Below are 20793 nucleotides of genomic sequence, written 5' to 3'. Positions count from 1 at the left end.
AGTTTCCAGTCCAGGAGGGTCTTGGTGGTAAACATTAAAATATTTTGGCATTCTCTGTTCCAAGCTTGCTTTGGCCCAGAGCTTCAATATAAAGACATGATTGGAATAACTCCCTTTGCTTTCCTCATTAGGAGCTTTTCTACATATGGTTCACTGGCTGCACAAATATTAAATCACACAGTTTTCTAGGACCACATACAACCACCACCGACTCCAAGCCACACTGAGCTACGTGATCCTCTTCTGGGAGACTACTAGATGCTGATTCACCTCTACAGCATCCTGATAGGATGCTACACTGATGCTACATCAGTGATAGGAAGGGGAGCTATTGCCATAAGTATCACAGATTGATTTGATAAATTATAATTAATTAATAAATATACTCAGGGGTGGATATTTATTAGATGGCTCAGTCAGTTAAGCATATGACTCTTGATCTCGGCTCAGGTCATGGTCTTGTGGTTAGTGGGATCGAGCCCTGCTTTGGGCTCTGTGCTGTCAGCACAGAGCCTGCTTGGGATTCTCTCTCTCCGTCTCTCTCTTTCTCTGCCCCTCCCCTGTTCCTGTGCATGTGCATGCTCTCTCAAAACAAATAAATAAACTTTAATTAATTAATTAATCAATTAAAATGCTTATTTATTTTTGAGAGACAGAGTCAGAGTGTGAGCAGGAGAGGGGCAGAGAGAGAGGGAGACACAGAATTTGAAGCAGGCCCCAGGCTCTGAGCTGTTAGCAGCACAGAGCCTGATATGGGTCTCAAACTCACAAACAGTGAGATCATGACCTGAGCTGAAGTCTGACATTTAACCGACTGACCACCCAGGTGCCCCAATAAATAAGGTTTTAAAATAATTAATAAATATGCTATGACATCTATATAGCGTTTAATTTTTTAAAAAATCTTTGTGACTTCATTATGTTAAACAACCCAGTGAGGAAAATGCAACAATTACTCTCTGTATTTGAAAAATGGAGAAATTGAGCCTTCAAATGGTTAACTGACTTAGCTTAAATCATATAGTTTTTGGCCAAAGTAACATTAGAAATCTGGTATCTTAACCAAACATCTGGTATTCTGTTGACTTGCAAGGCTGCTTTGCTGACATGAGAGCCTCCTTCCCCCCGAGTATCACCTGCAATGTGCTAGAGTGACCATGTTAGGTACTTTAGGAGTAGAAAGGAATATATACACATCATTGTTCCTATCCTGATGAAGTTTAAACTTAATTTAGGAAGAAAATATACATATATGTAATTCCTTTAGCTATGATAACACACACACACACACACACACACACACACACCCAAATATCCCATATTTACCTAAGTCTAAAATATCAGATTTCTAGATTTTGAGCACAACGATTTATCTCCTTTATTATATTTTGATGCTTTATTTTTGTTACTTGTTTTTAACATAAATCCTATTATAAGTGTACTCAAATACTTCTTTTTGTGGGTTAGAACTTAAAAGTTCAGGAAAGTCTTCTACTGGAATATTCTAGGGAAGAACATTGTCACATTCATACTAGGTACTTTTAAGACTATGGCATGCAGCGTAGTTAATTAAAAGCCTAGTTAATTTTTCAAATGATAAAGAAATTCAAGGGCACCTGGGTGGTTCAGTCGGTTAAGGGTCCATCTTCCGCTCAGGTCATGATCTCACGGTTCATGGGTTTAGGCCCCACATTGGGCTCTGTGCTGACAGCTCAGAGACTGGAGCCTGCTTCAAATTATGTGTCTCCCTCTCTTGCTTTGCCCCTCTCCCTCTAGCACTCTGTCTGTCTCTCTCTCAAAAATAAACATTAAAAAAAATTAAAAAATAAAAAGAAATTCAAACAACACTAAGTCTAGCCACATGGGAAACAATACTGGCATTAGTAGATAATTTCATATATAATCTTGCCAGATTACAGTGATTACAATCATGAATGTAGTGAAATAAAAAAAAAAGGAAATGGTTCTGTATTAAAAATTTGAAAATGAGTTGTACAATATTAAAACTTTTGGCATTGACTCATGCTGAAATTTTTTTTTTTTAGAAAGTGGCAGCACTTCTGATCATTTGATTTAAAAAAGCAAAAACAATTCAATAGTAAAAGATTACCTCAAATAGATTTAGTTCTAAACTACATATCATTTGACAAGTGAGCAGATATAGACACTAGGGCCACTTTAGAGGAGGATATTATTTTTCAGTGTCAGGATTTCCATAATTTATGAATTTATGAATATGATGGAAGGAAAGATACTATGTTTCAAAGTTTCCAATAACTAAATAGTCCTCTAATACTTAAGCATTCCCCTCGATCTCCTTACCCTCTCTGAAAATTCACTCAGGCTCTCATTTGTGAATAAAATCTGGGTATAAGGACAACGGGAAAATGGGCAAAGCCAGATAGGCTACAGGGATTATACACTAAGACTGAGAAGGGGCAGAGAGCAGGCAGGAGAGCCCATGGGCGCAGGCATGTAAGGAGAGAGCTCGAGGACTTCATTGTCAGGGATGAGAGGCATCTCTCACACATGACAGGCATCTGAAGTCTATTTGACAGTGAGTGATATTTGATAATGAGAGAAACAGAAAAAAGAAAACTTCTGAAGCTTTTGACTATAAAATGTTTGTTATTTTGCAGACTATAGCACTGTTTCCTTAAATTTGACACTGTTCAGCAGAAGGGACATGTGGTAGCTGAGCTTTATACAATTAACACATAGGCATCATTTCTGAGGCATAATTTTTCTATAATAAGAAATGGATAATATACAGAAAGTTTAAAATACCCTCTGTGAGATCCACCACTGTAAGCTGTCCTAAACTAGCATCTTTAAAAGTTCTCACTCTCATATCCCTTGGACAGGCTGGCCAAGAACCATGTTCGTTATTATATCATATCCAAAAAAAATAGCATTTCTTATATAAGCTTTGAGAAAACTGAAATATTAATTTATACAGAATGTGTGAAAACTCAATTGCAAGGAAAAAATAAGGGAAAACTAAGAGACTGTTGAGAAATCTAAAAGGAAAAATATATCACCATGCAAGATAAATGCTTTGAGAAACCATCCTAGGAACCAATCAATCAAAACTCTTTCTACCAGGCATAGGTTTCACTATCCTGAGTGTGGGAATAGTTTTACAGCATACACGTTTGCCAAAACTTATACAATTGTGCACTCTAAATGCATGCAATTTATTATATGGCAATCATCCTTAAAAAAAGTAAACAAACAAGCAAACAAACAAAAAAAGCCAAAAAACAAAGAAACAAACAAAAAATCCAAAAACGTATCCAGGCTGTACATGCATGAAAACAAACAGTGTACATTTGCAATTCAGAAGGAATACTAGTCTTCAACAGCACTTGAAAATTTGAAAGCTTTCATGTTGTTAAAGCACATATATAAATATATTCCATCCACATTAGATGAAATATGTAAAATTTAACATTTTATATTAAATAACAATTCACATTAGTGTATGTAAATGAAATTAACTTTTAGCAGGGAGAAGATGGGGAAGAAGATGGCAGCATGAGAAATGGTAGTGGTGTAGAAGGAGGGTTGGGTATTTCCGGGAACTAAATACCCATCTGTGCATTTTAAAAAGTGGCAGGTTTACAAGAAGAAAAGGGATAGAGCATTTATTCCTCTATTGCTTCATTTATTCAACAAATATTTGTTGAAGTCTAATGACTACTAAGAACCACAGATCATGCAACGGTCAAAGAGACATGGTCTGGTCTTGATCTTTATTCATTTGTAGTGTGGCAGGGTAGAAAGTTATCAATCAAGTTACTCCACAGATATTAAACTCTCCTATGCAAAAAGCCACAGAAAAGTAAGACAGGAGTGTCAGGAAAGCATTCCCTGGGACAGGGAATGTGCAGAATGAGCCATCCGTAACTGTAACTGTGTAAAAGAAGACAGCATGTATAAAGGCCCAGGGGCAGGTAAAACATGGTGCTTTTGAATAATTAAGAGAGGGATTGGTCCATTTAAGAGATATTCTCGAGTTAAAAATCTATATGACTTTGCAATAGACTATATTTGGAAAGAGAGAGCAATAACAATGATGATATCAAGATTTCTGCAATATGTAACTGGATACATATGTAGAGCTCTTACTGAGGTAAGAAATGCAGGAGGGAGGCCAGGCTGGGGGGTAATCTGTTCTGCTTTCACAGTGCCTTAGCATTTCAACCCAAGAGTCTGAATAGGACACATGAAAATTAAAATCTGTGTATCAAAGAATATAATCAACAGAATGAAAAAGGTAACCTACAGAAAGGGACAACATGTTTGTAAAACACTATTGTATAAGAGGTTCATATCTGAAATGTATAAAGAATGCTCACAAGTCAACAACAATGCAACCTGATTTTAAAATAGGCAAAGGACATGAATAGACCTTTCTCCAAAGAAAAACAAATGGCCAGGAAGCATATGAAAAGATGCCCAATATAAGTAGTCATTAGAAAAATGCTAGTCAAAACCACAGTGAGGGGTGCCTGGGTGGCTCAGTCAGTTAAGCATCTGACTCAATTTAGCCTCAGGTCATGATCTCACAGTTTCGTGAATTTGAGCCTGGTGTAGGACTCTGTGCCGACACTGCAGAGCCTGCTTGGGATTCTCTGTTTCCCTCTCTGTCTGCGCCTCCCCAACTTGCACTGTCTCTGTCTCTCTCAAAATAAATAAGCGAACTTAAAAAAACACAATAAGCTATCACCTCATGTCCATTATGAAGACTATAAAAAAGGAAACAAGTGTTGGCAAGGATATGGATAAATTGGAACTCTTGTGCACTGTTGGTAGAAAAGTAAAAAAGTGCCTTTGCTATGGAAAACAGTAAGGAGGTTCTTCCAAAAATTAAAAATAGAATTACCATATAATCCAATAATTCCACCTCGAGGTATATACCCGAAAGAACTAAAATAAAGAGATATTTGTATATTCATGTTCATAGCAGAATTGTTCACAATAGCCAAAAGGTGAAATAAACACAAATGTCTATCAGTGGATGAAGAGATAAAGAAAATGTACTATATACATATACTAGAATATTTTCAATCCTAAAAATGAAGGAAATTCTGACCCATGCTCCAACATGGATGAACCATGAGGACATTATGCTAAGTGAAATAAGCCAGTCACACATACACACACAAATACTGAATGATCCCACTTATATAATGTATCTAGAGTCATTAAATTCATAGAAAAGGAAAGTAGAATACGCGTTTCCACAGGCTAGGGCAATGAGGAAATGAAGAAGTGTTGTTTTGTAGGTATAGAGTTTCAGTGTTATAAGATGAAAAAGTTCTGGAGATTGGCTACTCAACAATGTGAATATACTTAACACTACTAACTATACACTTATAAAAAGGTTAAAATGGTACACTTTATGTTACTTGTACCACAGTGAAAAAATTTAAATATGCTGAAAACAATTGCATTATAGCTAACTAGCTAGCTATATAATTGATTGATCCATGGATAACTAGCTAGCTGTGAACTGAAAATGTAAATTTGGAAATCGTACAGAGCAACAGTAATTTTATTACACTGCTTTACAATCTCTCCTCCCTCATCTTTAAAATCCAGGGTTCCCAGTGACTGTGTATGTATGAGGTTTTCTCATCCTGTCCTCTCTAGAGCCTAAGTTTAACACAAGAGTCTGTGTTCATCTGACAAGAGAAAACAACTGGAAAATTTGGAAGGAACACAGACAGGAAGCGTTTGTAGCTGTGCCATGCTGCCACAACAGAAAACATATCTACTTGTTTATGCACCTAATTTCAGCAAATATAAAAAATGACAAGCGCAGATACTGAGGAAACACATAACACACTCCCCTGAGCAAATATGCATTGATTCTAGAGATAAATCCATTGTTTGCACATAAATATATATCCCTCTTGAACAATATTAGTCTTCCTACCTTGTTTGCGTACGTCCTCTACAGCAGCGACCAATTCTTCTTTGAGATCTTGACTCTCCTTAGCAATCTGTTCACCCTTATCCAGGAAATTCTGAGTGGCTTGCTCTACAGATGCAGCCAGCACGTGGGCTTTCTTTGACCTCCCTTTCTTTTTACCAGATGGGCCTTTGTTGCTTGTGTTGACAAGGGTGGTCACCTTAAATATGAAAGAAAAACTGTAAAACTACTCTGCACAATTGTCTAGAAGCATCATATCATCATCTCATCATTTTTAAATACCCCTTGTTTATTGAATCATGAATGCACAGCACATCACCTAAACTGAAGGAAAGGAAGTAATTATATGGATTAGCATAGAAATAAAGAGCCATTTATCTCATAGAGAAACAAACAAAAAAAGTATGTGAATAAGTTGGAAGAGTAGACCCTCTGGTAGCTCGGTTTCCAGTTCACTGAAGGTTGTGCTTTCACAGATGGAGAAGACAGTGCACACGGGAGTAACCAGCTTCAGGGAGGCAAGAAAAGGAGAGCCAATGTTCAACTGCCTTTGAGCACTGACTCAAGGGAACCAACAGCTAGTCCTGAGTCCCAAAAGTCAGGGCAGAAGGGAAAGAGCAGTTAATAAAGGGTGGGCCATCAATACCCATTACTTACATGTCACTTACCAAGGACTTTGAAGAGCTTTGCTATTTCTGATCATATCTTATAAAAACAAAATGGTAAGTTTGATCTGAGGGAACCAAATGATTCAGTCTCAACATTTGGTTAACCAGCTAAAATCTCCAGACTTGAAATTAGATTTTCATTATCACTCCTTTTCTAAGTATCATAATTTGTATATATATATCTCAACTGCCAAACTTCTTTCAGCACATTACTAGAGCCATTTAATTTGCTAGAAAAACTTTTAGTATCTTTTAAACAACTTATCTCCTATAAATTTCTGATCCTTTGCTTTCTACCAGAGTGAGAAGTTTTGGAGTGAAATGAATACAACTGGTTCCATATTCTGTTCAGTGAGGTTGAGAGTCATCTTGGCCTCTGTATTTTTTATCAGCTTCATAAGAATGTGGACACTGTGGTTTATTTTCACTGACATTTGCCCTGGTTAGCAGATTCAAGATTTTGCTGGAGATTATCAAGAAATCTAGACCAGAGGCACCTGGGTGGCACCTCGGTTAAGCGTCCGACTCTTGGTATTGGCTCAGGTCATGATCTCACAGTTTTGTGGGTTCAAGCCCTGCACTGGGCTCCATGCTGACAGTGCAGAGCCTGCTTGGAATTCTCTCTCCCTCTCTCTCTCTCTCTCTGGTCCTCTCCTCCTCCCCAACTCATGCTGTCTCTCTAGCAACATAAAAAAAAATAATAAAAAAAATTTTAAAAACTTAAAAAAAACCAAAGAAAGCTTGACCAGAGAAAAGTTCCAAATGCTGTTGTTTCTGCTATTTTACTCCAAATCCAAGAGCAAACAAAGTGATTAGTCAAAGTCACAGTTAAAGTCCAGTAAGTTTATAGGGCAAGAGATAACACCAGAAGGAAAAAAAAGTATCGAATAAATGTGAGCTAAGATGATGAAAACAAGTAGAACCAATACTTAAGACGTGGTGAAGGTAGCATTGGGAACTGTCATCCTTAGCTCTCTCTAGATTGCTGAATAATTAGATATGGTGAATTGAAGAGAAACTCTATAAGGACATTTAAGTACAAACACTGGACAAAAAAAGAAAGGTAACCTCATTAAGAATAGGACTGTCAGATAACGATAGTTAGCTTTAAAATGTGTACGTAGCCCATAAAACATTATAGTCTTTTCAGTTCCACCCACACTGAGGCGAACATCAGAGGAAAGATGGCCTGTCACAAAAGTTACTATTTAGTGTTCTCCTTAATAAGGATACACTCTAACACAGTAACACGCTACTTTTCCAGGACCCTCAACTCCCCAACAGTCAATACTGGACATAAACACAGAAGCCCCTGAGCAAATACTGCAAACACCTCAAAAATTTGAATTAGGCGAGGCTCATTATCAGAGGAAAATCCTCCTGTTCTCACTCCTATTTTAATTTTACATGCGATTCTGAGTTTTGTGATCTATGTCTTTAGTCTTCTCAAATTAAAAACAACAGAGGGGCTAAGGAGCTGTTAACTTTAGCTATATTGACAATTTGGGGGAACAGAGGCTGATAGTGAATCTATCAAAAGCTAAATGACTATATCATCGATTCATCCTCTATAAAGGTAAACAAATTTCAATTCTCCTGTTATCGCATGATACATTACTGCATAAACATAGTTTAGGCATGCTCATAATAACAAGTCGGTATAAAGTGTTACTTCTATGGTAAATAAAAGAAACATGGAACATTTCCAGGAAGTTCCCAAGAAAAAATGCGATTACTTTCAAATGAAGCAAATTAATTCAGTCCAAAGCTTTCATTTGCTCATGAGTAGAAGACCATGATGAGATGAAAGAGAAAAATACAGGGGAAGTGATGGGTTCCATAAATTCTCATGTCTTAACTTAGTTTAGAGTAAAGAAAAATTGTCAACTCTCCCCATTGTTATTTGGTGTTTTATTGGAGGACAATGTCAACAAATTGGATTAAAAAAAAAAGAAAAAGAAAAGATACAAATGTTAGAAAGGTAAACACTAAATTATGCTACTACCTACAGATAATATGGCTATATCAAGAAAACATAAAAGAATTAAAAGATCAACTATTAGAATTACTCTAAGAGCAAAGGACAAGGTGGCTAAATACTAGATAAACAATAAAAAAAATCTAATATTACAGCAGTAACAAATAAAAAAATGTAGTTTTAAATATCCTATTCACAATAATCATAAATTGGTTTTTTAAATATTTATTTATTTTGAGAGAGAGAGACAGCACAAGCAGGGGAGGGGCAGAGAGAGAGACACACACAGAATCTGAAACAGGCTCCAGGCTCTGAGTTATCAGCACAGAGCCCAATGTGAGTTGTGAGATCATGACCTGAGCCGAAGTCGGCTGCTTAACTTACTGAGCCACCCAGAAGCCCCTAATCATAACTTGATATTATCAGAGATAACCATAATATAAAACGTAGATGGAAAAAATGGTAAACAATTTTAGTGAAGAACATAAAAGGCAACTTGAATAATAGTGAGACATACCATTTTCTTGGGTGGAAAAACAAAAATGTTAAGATGTCATTTATTCCTAGTTTATTCTACCAGTGGAACTCCAGATATACAGTAAGTCAGCCAGAAATCCAAGACAATTCCTCTTCATTCAGTTCAGTTCCCTTTCCAAATGAAAGTCAAAATGCTTATATTAAATTGGATAGAAAAGTTATTTAGGGTGTGCATATGCAGGATGCTCGCTGCTCACTTTTTGGCCAGTATATCACATGTTTGGGATGGAAACAACAAAAGTAGTTTAGATCTAACAGTACATAAGAAGGCGAAGGCTACCCTTTTAAGGATTATACTATTCTTGGGAATTTTCAGCCTAGCCACACTATGCAAACTCTCTGATTCAGTCCTACTCTCCTACTAGATGACTGTTCTCTCTTAACTGCCTCCCCCCGCCCCCCGCAGCTGCCTCCTGCCCACTAAGAATCTATGGCACGCTACACTATTGCATTTTTCTTTTCTCCTACTTGAAGCTGTCGTTTTTCACCTTGATGTTATACGCTTTTATTCTTCTTGACCTGTACATATATTTACACTTAAAATTGTGAAAGTTAAAGCCCATCTATGTCGGTTCTACTCTGTTATTTTACAGATGAGGAAATTAGGCTTAGAGATGCATCATGATAGGAAAAATAACTTCCTCAAGATCACATAAAATTAAAGGCTAAATTATTCCTGTTCTCGACACTAAATCTTTAGAACTTTATTTATTTTTATTTTTTTAATGTTTGTTTATTTCTAAGAGAGAGAGAGAGAGCGTGAGTGGGGGAGGAGCAGAGAGAGAGAGGCAGACCCAGAATCTGAAGTAGGCTCCAGGCTCCAAGCTATCAGCACAGAGCTCTATGCGGGGTTCAAATTCACAAATCGCGAGATCATGATCTGAGCCAAAAGTTTAATTGACTGAGCCACCCAGGTGCTCCTATCTTTAGAACTTTAGAACTCAGTAGTTTCTTCTAGTCTTTATAACTGAATGAGAGGCTGTTAAAGAATAAAATAATCTTAAAATATATTTATTTTCTCTATTTGTCTCGATATTGTCCACGTGTGTTATTTGTATCCTACTGTTATCTTTTCATTCAATTGCATTATTTAAATATCTTAATATAAAAATGTATTCATCAATGTTAGGGAAATGTTAACAAATGATTTTATCCTACCATTCTGCAATGCCTTATGACATCTGATGTATTCAAGGGTCTCAAAGCTGAATAAACATGCCAGGACTTTTTGTATCAGATTAGTATAAAGGGAAGACAAAAGTATTGTAAATGTATTGTAATTAACAAAATCGCAGGGCTTAGGGTTTCCATATAATGGCATTCTTCTATGATTAAAATAAGAAGAATAAAGGAATTTATTGCTTACTCATGAAGAACTGATATATACTAAAGAACAAGAATCAGAAAGTTTTTAATGAACACAAGTACTATTTAATCTCACAGATGCCTCCACTACCACTCCAGTAAGTTGGGGAGTATCCAAACGACAAATGCAAGCCAATGCTGCATTCAGTTTCAATGTAAGAATGTAATGGAATCTGTGACTGGATGCCTTAGAGAGGTCAGAAGCAGCAGGGACACATTCTGGTCAAAAGGTGGTGATCACAGAGGAAGCCCAATGACCTCTGAGGCTGCAGGTATCTGTCCGATATCCAGACTGAAACTAGGTCTTGAGTAGCTGATACTTACCAACTATTAAGTGTCTAGGGAAATCTTTTAAGAGATGGCTATTTTATGGAAATTCCTGTTAAACGTTATACCTCCTTCTACCCCGACCAGGCACTCTCTCTAATCCCCACACCAACTTTATCCAAGCCAAGAGTCATATAAGATCCCAAATCTCTCCTTTCCTTTCTAACAATTTGTGAGTACATTTCTTGTGCAACAGAAAGAAGAAAACAGAAGAAAAGAAAACAAAAGAAAATAAAACAAAAGAAAAAAACATAAAGTTCTATCCAGCAACAGAGACTAGGAGTAATAGCATGAATATTGACACATATAGAATTGGAATGTTTCCAAGGTAGTAAAAAGACCAGTCCTCCTTGGGAAAAAAAAGTTGTGTATGAATGATATAGGAAGTAAAGTTAGACAGATGTGGTGGAACAAACTTTGAAAGTCTTTGAAAGCCAAGCTAGAGAGTTGAGATTTTATTAGTCACTCCCAATTTTTGGAGCATATATTTAAAGTGTTCGTTTTTCTCTTTCCATTCATTTCTCAGCCCACTAACTTTTGCTTTTATTCCCACACCTCCTGTAGCAGAGTCCTCTTAAACTGATCTCTTGCTAAGGTAATCAATAAGTTGCCAAAATATAATCATTTTTATTGCATCATACCATTCTGCCACATTTAGTGCTATTGACTTAATTTTCCTTCCTCCTGGAAATATCTCTTGGCTAATTCTCTTAGCAATAATCTTCTCCAAATTTCAGTAGCTTTAAAAAGGACCTTATCATTAAACTTATTTCTCTCTGCACCTATCTTCATCTCCCTCCCTCCTATGTTAGGAAAGGTATTCTACCACCATTCCTATAACTCGTCTTTTGGATACATCCAGAAGGCCTTTCTGTAGGGTATTCAACCTTAGCCTAGAAGGATAACTCAATTTCTCTCTAGCTCTACTTACAATGTTTCTTTAATGTTCTTGCCTCTCATTAGAGGAGAGAAGAAATCCTTCAGCTGGTACATAAGGATATAGTGGTCAAAGCTCCTATGACCTTGACATAATGATGGTCCCGATGGACCCTGGCCAATGGAAAACATTAGCAACAGCCAGTGGATGGGCACCATTATTTCCAGATGTGTTGATGGTATGATCTGAGTATAAAACCATGAGAGCCAGGCTCGTATAGGCTGCTCATCATCCAATGTCCTGAAAGTAGGCCCTCCATTCCTGCATTTTAACAAGATTCCCGAGTAATTTATATGCACATTAAAATCTGAGAAGCACTGAATTTTAGGACAACAATTCTCAGACTTGATCATGCCTAAGAATCACCAATATGCCTGATAGAAGGCAAATGTTTAGATTTTACAGTGTTTCTGCTCAGGGAGGTCTGGGATAGGGAATTTTGCATTCACCACATGAAATTATGATATATATGGATTATGGACCTTACTTTCAGAAACAGTAGTCTATTTGAAGCAAAAAAAAGTGAGAGGTGAAGGAATGACTTGCAACAGGTAAACTCTTTCCCCTATTTTGCCTGCCATGATATACCACGAGTCCTCAAAAACAGCTTGTCAATGAATTGACCAACTGACTCTTGATTGAAAGGTGATCTCTATTGCATAAGCACAAGGAACTTGGAAAAGTAAGATTATACAAATATGAATACTAGGAATCAAACAATCGTTGGAACTCTCCAGAAAACCAATAAGACTGAACCAAGAGCTGGAAATAAAAATGTCAACTTGAACATTGTTTTGGTGGATTCATGCACTTTGCAGATAGGAGTAGTAAGTCTTTCTGAATTCTACTGTTGCCATCTCTCCGGAGTACTTCACTGGTCATAATTACTCAGCTACAGTAAAAGAGGGCTGTGATGACTACTGTAGCTTAAAAAAAATCAATTTAAGCCACTCTGACTGGTATGAGGTGATATCTCGGTGTGGTTTTGATTCGTATTTCCCTGATGAGGAGTGACGTTGAGCATCTGTTCCTGTGCCTGTTGGCCATCTGGATGTCTTCCGTAGAGAAGTGTTTATTCATGTCTTCTGTCCATTTCTTCACTAGATTATTTGTTTTCCAGGTGTGGAGTTTGGTGAGTTCTTTATAGATTTTGAATACTAGCCCTTTGTCCAATATGTCTTTGCCAATATCTTTTCCCATTTTGTCAGTTGCCTTTTAGTTTTGCTGATTGTTTCCTTTACAGTGCAGAAGCTTTTTATCTTCATTAGCTCCCAATAGTTCATTTTTGCTTTTTTTTTTTTTAATTTTTTTTTTCAACGTTTTTTATTTATTGTTGGGACAGAGAGAGAGAGACAGAACATGAACGGCAGAACATGAACGGGGGAGGGGCAGAGAGAGAGGGAGACACAGAATCGGAAACAGGCTCCAGGCTCCGAGCCATCAGCCCAGAGCCTGACGCGGGGCTCGAACTCACAGACCGCGAGATCGTGACCTGGCTGAAGTCGGACGCTTAACCGACTGCGCCACCCAGGCGCCCCTCATTTTTGCTTTTAATTCCCTTGCCTTTGGTGATGTGTCAAGTAAGAAATTGTTGCGGCTGAGGTCAGAGAGGTTTTTTCCTGCTTTCTCCTCTGGGGTTTTGATGGTTTCCTGTCTCACATTCAGGTCTTTAATCCATTTTGAGTTTATTTTTGTGAATGGTGTAAGAAAGTGGTCTAGCTTCATTCTGCATGTTGCATGTTGCTGTCCAGTTGTCCCAGCACCATTTGTTAAAGAGACTGTCTTTTTTCCATTGGATATTCTTTTCTGCTTTGTCAAAGATTAGTTGGCCATACATTTGTTGGTTCAATTCTGGAGTCTCTATTCTATTCCATTGGTCTATGAGACTATAGATGCCGGAAAGGATGTGGAGAAACGGGAACCCTCTTGCACTGTTGGTGGGAATACAAAATGGTGCAGCTGCTCTGGAAAACAGTGTGGAGGTTCCTCAAAAAATTAAAAATAGATCTACCCTATGATCCAGCAATAGCACTGCTAGGAATTTACCCAAGGGATACAGGAGTGCTGAAGTATAGGGGCACTTGTACCCCAATGTTTATAGCAGCAGTTTCAACAATAGCCAAATTATGGAAAGAGTCTAAATGACCATCAACTGATGAATGGATAAAGAAGTTGTGGTTTATATACACAATGGAATACTACATGGCAATGAGAAAGAATGAAATACGGTCTTTTGTAGCAAGGTGGATGGAACTGGAGAGTGTTATGCTAAGTGAAATAAGTCATACAGAGAAAGACAGATACCATATGTTTTCACTCTTATGTGGATCCTGAGAAACTTAACAGAAGACCATGGAGGAGGGGAAGGGGAAAAAAAGTTACAGAGAGGGAAGGAGGCAAACCATAACAGACTCTTAAAAACTGAGAATAAACTGAGGGTTGATGGGGTGTGGGAGGGAGGGGAAAGTGGGTGATGGGCATTGAAGAGGGCACCTGTTGGGATGAGCACTGGGTATTGTACGGAAACCAATTTGAACAATACATTTCATATTAAAAAAATCAAGAACTTTGTGAGGCAAAATGTTTGAAAACAAAATTATCAAAAACAAATTATTTATTCCAGGAGCAACTGAAAATAAATGAAAAATTCTTAAAAGAAAAAAACCTAACTTAAGATAGGAGAAAGTTGGGGTGACTGGATGACTCAGTTGGGCATCTGACTTCAGCTCAGGTCAAGATCTCATGGTTTGTGGGTTTGAGCCCCACTTCAGGCTCTGCTGACAGATGAGAGCCTGGAGCCTGCTTTGGATTTTGTGAGTCTCTCTCTCACTGTCCCTTCCCTGATCGTTCTCTCTCTCTCTCTCTCTTTCTCTCTCTCTCTCTCTCTCTCTCTCTCTCAAAAATAAATAAACATTTAAAAAAAAATTTTAAAAGATAGGAGCAAGTTAAACGTGCAAATGGTAATATATTTGATAACATGAATCTTCTCAGAGAAATCTTATATCAGGTTTTAAGAACTGCCAACTAATGAGTCAAAATGGCATTTTCTCTGAATTATTCCTTCATAACCTGGCTTATTATTAATTTAACAATTATAGAGTAAGCCTAAATATGGCTTATGCTTTTCCTTATAAAATATATGAAAAGATATATGGTCACCTTGTGGTATACTCTATTAGAAGTTATTTCTTAGCACAGAATCTCCACAACATGTAAGGTATGTGGACATTATGCACATTGGAGAGAAAGAGAGCCCAGCAAAGTGAGATTAGTTCTGGGGAAAAAGACCTTGATAATATAGGACTTATTGTAGCCATGTAATATCTACAGTAATATTTTCGTGTCTTAGAAACTATTACACTAGAATTTCTTGTTGAAGTGGTCTTTCTTCCCCAAAACAACTCTAAACCCCATTTTAGAGAAATATAATTAAATCATAAAAACCAGTTATTGATAATTCCACAGCTTCAAAAGTCAGAATCCAAAATGACAATCTTTAACAATACACGAACAATTTATGTAAAATAGAGAATTATTGTCTGTTTTTGAAATTTCCCCACTGTTATTTGATATTGACAATGCAGAATTCAGATACACATTCACTGATACTGACACCTGGAAACAAGCATTCTTAAACTTGGAAGATAAGAATTTATTAATTTACTCTGAAAGAGACCTGAACCACTACTAGTTAATTATTGCTATAAAGACAGCCTATATAATGTGTTCCATTTAAATTACTGTTTGTAGACTCACCTTCAACCTTTAAATAAAATCACAAGGCAAACCTTCTCACTCGGTTGCTTTGGCACACATTTCCTCAATATTTTATTTTCAAGTATGTGATACCAAAAAGTAGAATCAGATATTAACCCCAAAACAGACATTCTATAGTAGCGTGTCAGGTATTTTTAGAACCAAAATATCCCTATATTACACTTTTTTCTAGACTTCAGTGGCTGCTATTTATAAAGTAATACAATTGAGTGCTAGCTAGATCATCCATTCATCTTGTACTTAAGTAATTCAAACTTTTTCTAAGAAGTATCTCAGTAGTGTCTGTAAGCCAAGATGAAATAGGGTAGTCTTCTCTTTTGGTATATGTTCTTCATGAAAAACTCAATTTTCTTTAAAGGATGTTAAACTAACATTTTCCCCACTCTCTATTAAAGGCATGCTGTTTCATATTTAAGTAGGAGCCCAGGGGAGCTCCATTTCTCATAACCTCTGGGGAGTATGGTCTAGATTCACTGCCTTCCAAAAATTTGTCTGAGAGAAATAGCATCTAGTTTGCTTGAAGGAACTTCTGTCCATTCTCTCTCCACCTATAATAAAATCACAACCATTCTAAATTAAAGCAGAAAAGCAAAGAGAGAAATTGTACTATACTGGAGACTGGTAGAATTGTTTTTACTGCATTGGGGTGATATCACGTACCTCGATGGGGAAATACTACCATGAAGAGTTTTAGGAACTCACTTTGTGTACGCAGGGTTATTGATGGAAGATATTCTCCATACTATACAGAAACTTCTGTATGACTCTAGTACCAAGAATATTGCAGTTCTCCTTAAAAACTGGCTTGACTTTATTTTATGGGCATTAAGTTATATAATAAATTAATGTTACCATTTTGCTTTGGCATCAAAAAGTTAAATCCAAATTTGTGGTCCTTGCTAGAAGAAATATGACTTGATAATTATTATTACTGTATTATTCCGAGGCTTTGCTCTTATTTGTACTTATATCTACATTGCTTTTTTAAAAAATCACTTTCCTTTAAGGTATATTAACCTTCAATTACCTTATTATCCTGTGAAGTCTCCTTGTATCTTTGCTTAAATATTGCATTCTGTTGATTCTAAATATGCCTGTTTTCCCACACTTTTACAATATCAGAAACAAGGATGAGTCCTACAATCTATGTCACTTTAAAAGACATATTGATAGTATTTTATTTCTTTTCTTAGAAGCACTTAAATATATATCTTTTAATTAATGGTATCTTTGATTTGATAAAATATGATAAAGCAAATAATCACAAGATACAAAATTATTTAAAGGATCTACTCCTAGATACTGCAAAACTTTCAGTGTCTATTTACAGCCAATGAAAAACGAAGCTCAAAATTAAGGCACTGAAACAATGCCAGACATTCACTGAAAGAGCATCAGAGTTGGGGATTTTGAGTAAGAAGGCATTTCTGTTTTTAAAAGTCCTAAATGTTTTAACTATCGTTATCCATCTGAGGAAATCCCATGCTGTTTTGAATGTCACCAAAAATAAAAGAATGACTAAACTATGTCCATGATTCATTACTTTGCATTTGCAAAGGTTAAAATAAAATGAAACAAAATGAAACTAGACTGTTCCAAGACGGAGTAGAAACACATCTGAAACGACAATAGACAAAAAATATTTTTCAGTCAACAGTATGTTAGCTAAAGGAGTCAGCTGACCAAAACCTCCATTCCCTCTAAATCCATCGTCTTTTTACTACAGTCTTTGATTGACAAAGACATTTGATTCCATATTTTCTTTCTTTAAGATTAGTAAACTCCAACAATGTCCACAGTCTATAGGGAATGATGGACAAAAAGTGGGATGCAAGAAAACTATCAGGACTCTATATTGTTTTTTGTCTAAAAATATTTTTTTATTTAAATTCAAGTTAGTTAGCATACAGTGTAGTCTTGGCTTCAGGAGTAGAACCCAGTGATTCATCTCTTACAAATGACACCGGGAAAAGGGTTCATCGGGAAAAGTGCCCTCCTTAAGGAGGCTCATCAGCCATTTAACCCATCCCCCCCCCCCAGCTACCTCCCTCCAGCACCCTCAGCTTGTTCTCTGTACTTAAGAGTATTTTATGGCTTCCCTTCCTCTCTGTTTTTATCATATTTTTCCTTCAAAATGAAGCCAGATTAATGTTTCGTATAAGGACTTACACTAGCACCGCTACCCATCCATACATCAGATGGTCTTGAGCCACGTTTGATAAATGGGTTATCTTGAGGGAAGGATAGGGGTTCACAAATCCAAGGAATTGGTATTAGTAGCCTTTCATTTTTTTTTAACATTTATTTATTTTTGAGACCGAGAGAGACAGAGCATGAACAGGGGAGGGGCAGAGAGAGAGGGAGACACAGAATCTGAAACAGGCTCCAGGTTCTGAGCTGTCAGCACAGAGCCCGACGCGGGGCTCGAACTCACAGACCGTGAGATCATGACCTGAGCCGAAGTCGGACGCTTAACCGACCGAGCCACCCAGGCGCCCCAGGTAGCCTTTCATTTTAATGTAAACCTGGTGAGATTTGAGGATTGTATTAACTGATTTTCAAACACACATGTGTGTGTGTGTGCGTGCACACACACACACACACACACACAAAATGCACCAGAGACTTACAAAGACTCTTACAAAGAAACCAGAGCTTGAGATAGTACTAAAAATGCAAGCATGAGTGAATTATAAGAAAATAAAGAGCTGACCCTCCCCCTACTCTTAATACTAGATTTCTGTCAGCTACATATGAGCCTGAGGAAAAGACTATCACATCAGAGCTGCAAGTTAAATCATATGCATTTACATCTGTCATTGCTAATGATGAATCTCATCCCAGTTTCCTTGAGATATTAGCTAATGATGGTCTAAAGCAAATGTGATTTGCAAAACTTTTTTAAAAAGTTAAGCTTACAGTATATTTAGCCATTTTGATTATATATTATATATGTATTTTTAGTGAGAAATAATATGATTTATATATTATTTTTATCATTGTTAATGGAGAAGACTGATAGGTGCTTCCAAACCTATTTCTCTCTTCTCTGGTCACAAGATGACACTGTTTCACAGCTTCCCTTGGATTTGATGTGGTCAGTTGAATTCTAGACAAAAGAATGTGAGAATCAGTGGTGTGTGCTCTTCTCAGTCTGCTCTGCTAAAATCCTCCTCCAGGTTTATTCCCCCAGTCGACAATGTTCAAACCAGGTTTTGAAGAAGGATAAAGCCACAAGATGGGAGGAACCAAGGAATGTAAGTTTGCCCTTGGAGGAGAGAGACCCATGGAACAGAAAGATCCGTTGGGTCTTATGTAATGAGATGAAAACTTCTATTACATTTAGCCTCTGAGATTTTTTAAGGTTGATCTGTTACAGCAGCTAATACTAACTATAACACCATATTATTTATAGTTAAAATAAAATGTTGTTTTTACAAGTTTACATCGTTATTTTAAAAAAATCTGGTTATGTATATTTTATAATACATGTATTATATTAGTTTAGGAATGCACATTTATTTAGAAAAATAAATAACATACACTATAAATATATACATACACACAGACACATACACATACAAATGTGTGTGTGTGTGTGTGTGTGTGTGTGTGTATACTGTTTTTGGATACTGTTACAACATTTCTGCTTAAACATTTTGTAGATAAAACTTTAGGTTTCAGTCTTATGCTTTTCATGAAGTTTTTTTACATACTTCTTTCTTTGAATTGTGGGATACAAGTTCCCATTTTCCATACGAGAAAGTTTGGCTTAGTCAGTTAACATCCAACTTTTGATTTCGGCTCAGGTCCTGATCTCACATGGTCTACACTGAGCATTGAGCCTGCTTGAGATTCTCTGCCCCTCCCCGACTCTCTTTATCAAAAAAAATTAAGTAATTAATTAATTGATTACTTAATTAAAAGAGCCAAGTTCTTTTTCTTCTACAGTTCTGAGAAGCCATTCTTCAAAACATTTCAATGACCTAGGAATAACTAAATTGACTCTCAATGGTATATTTCTCATAGCAGAAAACAGCACAGACATTAAAATCACATATGTAAAGTTTTTCAAGTCAGTGCTCAAAGTTTTTCTCAGGTTAAGATCCAACTTGAGTGAATCAAAGAATTATTAAATATGAAATTTCAAGGAAGCCAATTAATGCCTTTAATAAACTGTGACATTAGCACAGATATCATTAAATAAGTCTATAGATATAGGTACATATAATCATTAGTTTTGTAACCCACTGTGTCTACAAAGACTCTCATTAAATGCTCCTTGTCAACTTTACTCTTACATGATTTAAGGAGGAGGCAGGTATGATATCTGTTACCTGTGAGAACTTCATCTGAATATTTTGTTTAGCTCTTAAAGAAGTAAACTACATTTGGTGGTGAATAACTGGAACAAAGTTATAAGACAAATATTTGCCCTCCTACTTTTCAATTTGAAAGCACTTTAAGGAAGTACTGTCCATTTGCTTGAAGATATCCCAAATGTCAGGATATTTTCTTCAGTACCTCTTGCCCCAGTGCACCTCACTGTCAGCCAGATTTTCTACCTACTAAAATTTGCACCAAGCTCCCGCCAAGATGCATCTTCTTCTGTCGCTCACAAGCATCTTAAATTATCTCTTTCCTTTAGACCAAATGATAAGCAAAACCCACTGTACATCTGAACACAAAACACCACCGCACAGATAGGTCTGATGGTTAGACACAAGCTACTACACCTGTCACTGTCACTGAATCAACACTCTGGACATTTGGGGGGAGTGTCAATCAGCTTGAATACTCAGTACAGAAAAACACAGTAATGAGTTTGAGAAATCAGAAAAAGTTATTCAGAAATAGATTAACCACGCACAGAAAATACTGGAGATGACAAAAAAGATAACAGGATTCCTGGACTCAACACTTCTAATGAGGAAGTCTAAGAGCATCAGTGAAATCAAAGTTGCAACACAGGTGATTTGATTACTCTATCAACATACTCTGTCTCTTCTTATTTCATATGCTAACCTTAATAGTTGTCCCGGAAGCAACTTTCAAAATTAATAATGCAAAAACAAAGAAATCTTGCAGTAAACTAAAAAAATGAAAAACCCAAATTCTAACATAGACCAGGAGATTTTAGCATAAATTATAATGATATTCAGTTAACAATAAAAAAGAAGAGAATCATATGATCAGGCTATTCAGAAGCAAACATACATAGTATTAATTTCTTTATTTTTACTTAATACTTTAAATGTGTTTA

The 20793-nt window shown here is 36.6% G+C and overlaps 1 protein-coding gene across 3 annotated transcripts in view; it reads right to left on the bottom strand.

Annotated features, from left to right (window-relative positions):
• The window catches only part of CTNNA2 (catenin alpha 2), a 1105968-nt gene that overhangs the window by 872562 nt on the left and 212613 nt on the right, over positions 1-20793 (bottom strand). For all 3 annotated transcript variants that reach the window (XM_049651803.1, XM_049651801.1, XM_049651802.1), the window contains exon 3: positions 5945-6140. In XM_049651803.1, the coding sequence (XP_049507760.1) occupies positions 5945-6140 (196 nt within the window). The remainder of the gene's footprint in view (positions 1-5944; positions 6141-20793) is intronic.

Source organism: Panthera uncia (genome assembly GCF_023721935.1).
Source record: "Panthera uncia isolate 11264 chromosome A3 unlocalized genomic scaffold, Puncia_PCG_1.0 HiC_scaffold_11, whole genome shotgun sequence".
Taxonomy (NCBI): Eukaryota; Metazoa; Chordata; class Mammalia; order Carnivora; family Felidae; genus Panthera; species Panthera uncia.
This window is presented reverse-complemented; position numbering and strand designations above follow the sequence as displayed.